The sequence below is a fragment of the Nicotiana sylvestris genome, chromosome 9 (assembly GCF_000393655.2).
Source record: "Nicotiana sylvestris chromosome 9, ASM39365v2, whole genome shotgun sequence".
Classification (NCBI taxonomy): domain Eukaryota; kingdom Viridiplantae; phylum Streptophyta; class Magnoliopsida; order Solanales; family Solanaceae; genus Nicotiana; species Nicotiana sylvestris.
Window position 1 is genome coordinate 189,468,039 of NC_091065.1, and position 7,613 is coordinate 189,475,651.

Consider the following 7,613-nt stretch of genomic DNA (forward strand, 5'->3'; position numbering starts at 1 on the left):
GGGAATCAGTTCTGGGGCATTCTCAGGGTTTAGCGGTGGTACACCAACACCTGGAACATCCACACCATTCTCCCCGTCGTTCTCGAGATTGTTGTTCACTGAGTCAGACATTTTTCCTTAAATCAAAAAATCTTGGGCAAGAAAAAGTATGAAAGATAACTTGCGTTATGTAGCTAAAACTAGCAAGAAAGTAACCAGTATTATTTTTAGCCCCACGGTGGGCGCCAAATTGTTTATCTCGAAAATGGTAATAACAATTAAATTTGATTATGGAAATCTAAAAATATGTTATCTATTTTTATGCTAGTTATTGAGCAGATAACACTAGGCATGAGACTTAGAAACGAGGCAAGAGTTAAGAGTATGGTGATAACCCAACCGATAGGTGGACAATTGGGGCCTCGAGCTTGTCGATTCGGCGCCTCGAGGTCGATTCTGGACCTCGATTTGGAGCTATCGAAGGTGGCCAAAGTATGATTAACAGTTGTAATAAAATCAATGAAGGCTCTTTATGGCCAATGATAAGCAATAAATAATAAACAATGAATAGAACACAATATATATGGGCAATAAATGGATGCAATAATATCAAAGAATGTATTAGAGAGTAGAGAGAATGTTCTTGTTTATTTAGTATGGAGCAATAGAAGCAATCGTCCCCTTACAAAATGACAGGGATCCCCTTTATATAGGAGGGGAATCTTAACATAGTACATAATGCATTTATTACAAAGATATGGAGAAAGTACAGCTAGTTAGCGTCTAGATTTGTGTCAGGACTAGCCTACTAGTCTTTGTCGGCTTTTTTCATGCGCCTTGGGAACTCCCCGTTTCTACCGAAGTCGTGGTCAACATTGTCCCAAGGTCGGGCGTCGATGAACCTCGAGGGAAGGAACTCGAACACAGCCTTGTAGCCTTGAGGATTCGAGATGATCTTCTGGGGTGCCTCGATGAAGAGGAATTTGACCCTATGATTTCACCATATACATCCATAAAAGTACAAAGTTGATAGGAACAAATACCAATGCAATTCCCGGTGGAAGAAATAGAAGTAGCATTCTGTTCCTATTTAATCTATGCTTTGAAGAAGTGGGACATGGAGGGAAACTAAATCTTTTCGAACCACATAATGCGTCGCTGAAGAAAAGACCGCCAGAGGGGATTTTACCATACAACTCATTATAAGAGACGTTGAAATACTTCAGGTATTGAAGTTTCTCAAAAGACATAGGAATGTTTCCTCATATATTATTATGAGAAAGGTCTAGGAGTTCTAAACCTACCATGTTGCTCATTGAGTCAGGTATAGATCTATGCAACTTGTTGTGTCTCAAAGAAAGGTTCACCAGATTTTGCAAGCCTCCGATTTCTCTAGGAATGCTATTTGAAAATTGATTCATTGACATATCCATCTGTGTCAAAGCCTTTAGATTTCCAATTTCTGGAGGTAAAGAACCGCCCATGTTATTTGACGATAAGTTAAGAACTATTAGATCTTTAAGGTTCCACAAGCTTGCTGGTGTATAGGGACTCAATTTATTGAAACCCATATGTATCTCCCTAATGGAAGTAATGTTCCCTAAACAATTAGGAAGTGATCCTAAAAGGTGATTTTGGCTCAAGTATATGCTACCCAATCGCGGCAATTTATAGAGGTTATCACCAATAAATCCTGTAAGTTTGTTGTCAATCAAGAACAAGCGTTGAAGGTTTCTCAAGTTGCCAATTGATGTGGGAATTGATCCAACCAAGTCATTTCCTAAAATATCAAAGTCAAATAAGCTGCTTAAGTTCCCAACTTCATTTGGAATTCTCCCTTTAATTTTGCAACCACTGGCCAAAAATATTGTAAGAGATGTAGAAAGGTTATCTATGGAAAGTGGAAGCATGCCATTTAGAGGGTTCAAATTTAGAGAAAGAATTGTCAAATTTTTGCAATTGGTTAAGGAAATGAGTAAGCTTAGCGATGAATAGCAAGTTAAATTATTTTCCTATAAGTTTAGGTACTGTAGATGAGTAAAATATCCAAGAGAGTTGAGAATTAAGCTAGTGAGTTTGTTGCAAGTAATCTCTAAAATAGTAAGTTTTGAACAATTGAAAATTGAATGAGGAATAGTCCCAACAAGATTGGCTAAATCACCCAGATAAAGACATTCAATATTAGGTAAGGTCGAACCTATATTTGATGGGAGGGTGCCTGATAGATCATTGTATGCAAGATTAATAATTCTTAACCTTGATATGTTAAAAATCATCATTTGAAGCAAGCCCTTACACGTAATTCCTCCAAGTCAACAAGATTGCTTATCTCTTTGGGTATTTCACCTGGCAACACATGACAAAAGAAGGATTATTGCTTACGAGCTTAACTAGTTAGTTTAATCTAGTTTAAGTTGTAATTTTCTTTATAACTTTGAATACGTACCAATAAACATATTTTTCTCAAGATCTGGAACCTGCAACTTGATTAAATTGACAATCTCTTGTGATAAGGATCCATTGAGTTTGTTCTTCTATAGTGCCAAAATTGCAATGAGGAGATATTGAATATGGAGATTGGGACAGATCCAGTAATCTGGTTTTTCTCCATGCCTAAGAGCAACTCCAACCTTGTCCCCAAAATGGGGATTTCCCCATTTTTTGGGACAAAAATGGGGAAATTTCACTCCAACCCTCTCCCATTTTTGTCCCCAAAATGGGGAGTGAATAGTGTCTCCCCAAATTTGGGGACACACTATTCATCTCCCCATTTACTATTCCCTACTAAAATATTATTATTTAATCTTTTAATTTATCTTTTTATATATACTTAATTATGTTTATATAATATATTTTCTTAATTAATTTTTCATCTTAACTTTGACGTATAATTTTGAAAAATTAATTATCAGGCATCTATTTTTACGAAATGCTCATTTCACACTTCGTAATGCATTAACAGATCATTTATGGGAGAATATTGGAGGTTGAAGTTGAATATTTATGTAGTATTTCGAATAAATTTTATCGTTATGTAATATGTATTTAATTAATCTAGTATCGTAATAATTTCATTTTTATTTGAATTATTAGTTAATCTACAATAATTGCTTACAAATTATATTATTTAAAATTTTATAAATTTTTTTTAATGGAAATTACAAATTAATGAAAATAAAAGATGGAATTTGTTTAATGAAAATTAAAAATTAAAATTAAAATGAAAGATAATAATATAATATAGAAGAGAGAAGAATATAAAAAAGAATATTCTCTTTTGGGGGAAAATGGGGGGAATGGTTGGAGTAAGTTGTCCCCAAAATGGAGAAATCCCCATTTTGGGGACCAAAATGGAGGTAAAGGTTGGAGATGCCCTAAATCCACCAAATTAACAAGATTTTCGATTTCCTATGGAATTATCCCTGCAATTCATGATTAATAAAAATTTTGTGGAAGTAATTAGATAAATATTATTAACATTCATAAGATAATGCAGCAGGAACACACCTGTGAAATGGTTAGATCCTAGATACAAGACCTGCAAATTACGTAGACTTCCAATGGTTAGAATTCATTAGTGCTGATTCTCAACTTGCTGATATTTTTACAAAATCTCTTTTAGAGGAAAGATTTGTCTTACTACGTAAAAAGCTTGGTATTGTGCAAATTTTATAGAACAAATTTTTTGTATCTTTCTAAAATATTTTCTTACCCTTATTATGAGTGGTTAATTTTAATACTATTGTGAACATCATTATTACTTTTCCATCTGTACTGCCGAAACATCCCTTCAGAAAGGTCACTTCTTTTATGAATCCACCCTTTCCATTAACCAAGACGGCTCTTCAATCTTCCCAACGCTCTGATAAAACCCCTTCTTTTTCCTTTCACTTCTCATTCTCTTCTTGCAAATCTTCTCACCATGGCAAAAAAAATATTTCTTCTTCCACTGCAACCAGATGAAGTAGAAGGTTTCAAAAAACCCTCAGCCCTGAAAAAACTGTGGATTTAGAGTCATCCATCGACTCAGATTTCCTCAAAACAGACAATGAGAGTAGTGAATCTTTAGAAAAACCTCCTATTAGCCAGAAAAATGCAGGATAAAGGCTCATGGAGCAACCCCCAAAAGGCCTGCATGCAAGAAGAGAAAGATGGAAAGCATGGAATTCAGACCTGAGGACAAATTAATCTTCTATGGACCTAGTGAAAAAACAAGGTTTGAGTCTTATAAGTCAAAATCTATGGCTTATGGACGCTCTGTACATCTTTCTCTTATGAAAAATCTGCACTGTGATGTGATAGTTATATTTTTTCAACATCTTTTTTCTCTGTTTGATACTATAGGAAACATTATTTATGAAGAGCCTGCGATAATATTCTACACAAATTTGGTTGTGAATGATAAAGACGACTTGGAATCCATGGTTTTAGGCACTCGAATTGTTCTGGACTCTTATCAATTTGAAAAGATTTTCTCTGCTAAGTTTAGTGAGTTTGATGTCTTTGTGCAAAACTCTTGGCCAAAAGATTTTGAAATCTCTTTTGAGTTCAGGGGATCGGGGAGATTGACGAGGATGTCACACACCGTATAGGGGTGGGGTGGATGAAGTGGAGGTTAGCGTCGGGAGTTTTGTGTGAGAAGAAAGTGCCACCGTTACTAAAAGTTAAGTTTTATAGAGCAGTGGTTAGGCCTGCCATGTTGTATGGAACTGAATGTTGGCCGGTAAAGAACTCACACACCCAGAAGATGAAAGTAGCAGAGATGAGGATGTTGAGGTGGATGTGCGGGCATACAAGGATGGATAAGATTAGGAATGCAGATATTCGAGAGAAGGTGGGTGTGGCCCCCATGGAGGACAAGATGCGGGAAGTAAGACTCAGATGGTTTGGGCACATTCAGAGGAGGAGCACTGATGCACCGGTGAGGAGGTGTGAGCGACTGGCTGTAGTGGGCACGCGGAGAGGTAGAGGGAGACCTAAGAAGTATTGGGGAGAGGTGATCAGACATGACATGACGCGACTTAGGATTACGGAGGACATGGCCCTTGATAGGGAATTATGGAGGTCGAGCATTAAGGTTGTAGGTTAGGGGAGAGGGTGAATATTTCTACAGCACAACTGAGAGAGACTATCTAGTTAGGAGTTAGACTAGGAATGTCAGTGGTCGTCTATTGATGCAGGGCTTTACCTTCTAGTTGTACTATACCAGCCATCTAATTCGTAGTTCGTATTTCGTATCCTGTATTTCATATTTCGTATCCCCTTATATATTGTTGATATTTTATTACGCATTTTTGTGGTACTAATATATTATCTCCTATTATTTTTTTGAGTCGAGGGTCTCCTGGAAATAGCCTCTCTACCCTTCGGGGTAGGGGTAAGGTCTGCGTACATATTACCCTCCCCAGACCCCACTTGTGGGATTATACTGGGTCGTTGTTGTTGTTGTTGTTTTGAGGAAGCAAAATCCGTTCTGTCTGATAATCATCCTGATATTGGTCCCAAGAATCTTAAGTTTGAACACCGTGTCTTGGCCCACATGATTGCTATTATTTTACTTCCTAGAACTGGGTCCCTTAGCACTTTATCCACTAGAGATGTCTTTGTCCATTATTGTCCTGTTAATAATAAAATATTGGATTGGTTTATGTGGATTCGACAATACATGCTTGAGAGTATCAGGGACATATCCTCTTCTGCTGCTTGTTTACCATATGGTCTCCTTATCTCACACATTGTTGAAGTTATGAAGGTAGACTTGGCACCTTTCTCACCCAAGCATATCACCGGCACTTATGATAAGACAACTTTTTCAATGATATGTTACACTTTGGGTGATGATGGATGGGTTAAGCGCACCAAAGTTGAAAGTGTTACAGTACCAATTGCAACTCATACGGCACCACAATAATCTCAGTCGACTACCTCTCAAAATATTCAGTAGATGCAACTATATCTAGATGAGGTAAATTTACTGATCATTGAAATAAAGGAACAAGTGGACAAGATCAGGGAAGTCACTAAAGACACAAGTATAGATGTGGCCAAGGTTAGGATGGACATGGGAGCCACACGGAGGCAAGGAACTAGGGCATTCAACTCCATGATAGAAAAGATGGACAAGCTTGTCAAAGATGTCGAAAATTCCTATGATTCCTTCTGCACCAAAGTGATTAATACCCTCAAGTATTTCCTATGAAGAGGCTAATGCGTGGTTGTATGTTGATGTTAATTTTTTGCTTACTTGCTTTAGGTCCCTAAACTAATTTTTGATTTAGTCTGTATGAACCATCCTCTATGCCTCTGTTGGAGGCATTATTGTTGCAGTTCTAACTAGTATGTTCTTAATACTATTATTACTTCCTATGTTACTCGGCTGGTTTTTGTTTTCCTTTTTGAGTGATGTCAAAGGGGGAGAACATGTATAGTAAAGTGTAAAGTACTGTAAAGAGTAAAGGATCAACTCAGGGGGAGCAGGCATAATATAAGGGAAGCAAGCATCAACTCAGGGGGTGCAGGCATAATGAAAGGGAAATATACATAGCTTATTAGAAGTATACATAGCTTATTTACTATTTACTCTCTCTTTATTGTCATCATCAAAATGGGGGAGATTGTTAGATCTATATCTAAGTTTCAATGATGACAACCTATTTACATTGATTGCAGAAATCAAGGGATCAACAAAAAGAAAGAAAGTTGCCAAAAGGAAAGAAGCTGATAATACTAAATTAAAGGAGTATATGGTGTCTAAACAAAAGGAAACAATACTGGATTAAAGGAAAAGAAGCCATCAAAAAGGAAACTAAATCTGTTGTACCCTCTCAGTCTCAATCGAAGAAGATCAAGATTATCAAACAAGGAACTATATCAGTAAAGATCAAAAAGTATCCGAGTTATTCACTCAGCAAAGTTGAAGGCTCAAATCTCTCCATAAAACAAGGATGTGACAAGGAAAGGGAGCCTTTCAGCAACGGTCAAGTTGTCTCTTGTGACCTATGGGTCATGGGTTTGAGACGTGGAATCAGACACTGATTCTTGCATCATGGTAGGTAGCCTACATCACATCCCTTGAGAGCGGCCCTTCCCCGAACCCTGTGTGAATCTGGAATGCTTTGTGCAACGAGCTGCCCTTTATATAGGTAAAGACCAAACCGGTCATTTTGAGCAATTGCACTTTGCTCAGTTGTTTGAGGGAATGAGTAGCTCCGTACAATATATTATGACTTATGTGAATCGTCGATTTTAGTTTTCTGGTTATTCAGAATTTGATTTGGAAGAATGATTCTCAGTTAGAAGCTCCAAGTTGGAAAGGTTTAACCAAGTTTGACTTACTAGTATTTGACCTCGGATTGGATTTCTGATGGTTCTGTTAGCTTCGTTGGGTGATTTTGGACTTAGAAGCACGTCCAAATTGTTATTTGGAGGCCCGTGGTAGAATTTGGCTTGAAATGACGAAAGTTGGAATTTTTTAAAAGTTTTGCCGGGAGTCGACTTTCTGATATCTGGGTTAGATTACAATTCCGGAAGTTGGAGCAGGTCCATAATGTCAAATATGATTTGTGTGCAAAATTTGAGGTCAATCGGATGTGATTTGTTAGGTTCGTCATCGGTTGTGGAAGTTGAAGTTTCAA

At 37.2% G+C, this 7,613-nt stretch overlaps 1 protein-coding gene across 1 annotated transcript; it reads right to left on the bottom strand.

Moving 5' to 3' along the window:
• Window positions 1-1,241: 1,241 nt before the first annotated feature.
• Window positions 1,242-1,889, bottom strand: LOC138878745 (receptor kinase-like protein Xa21). Its single transcript, XM_070158434.1, has one exon. It carries the CDS (start codon window positions 1,887-1,889, stop codon window positions 1,242-1,244), a length of 648 nt encoding a protein of 215 aa, XP_070014535.1.
• Window positions 1,890-7,613: the final 5,724 nt, after the last annotated feature.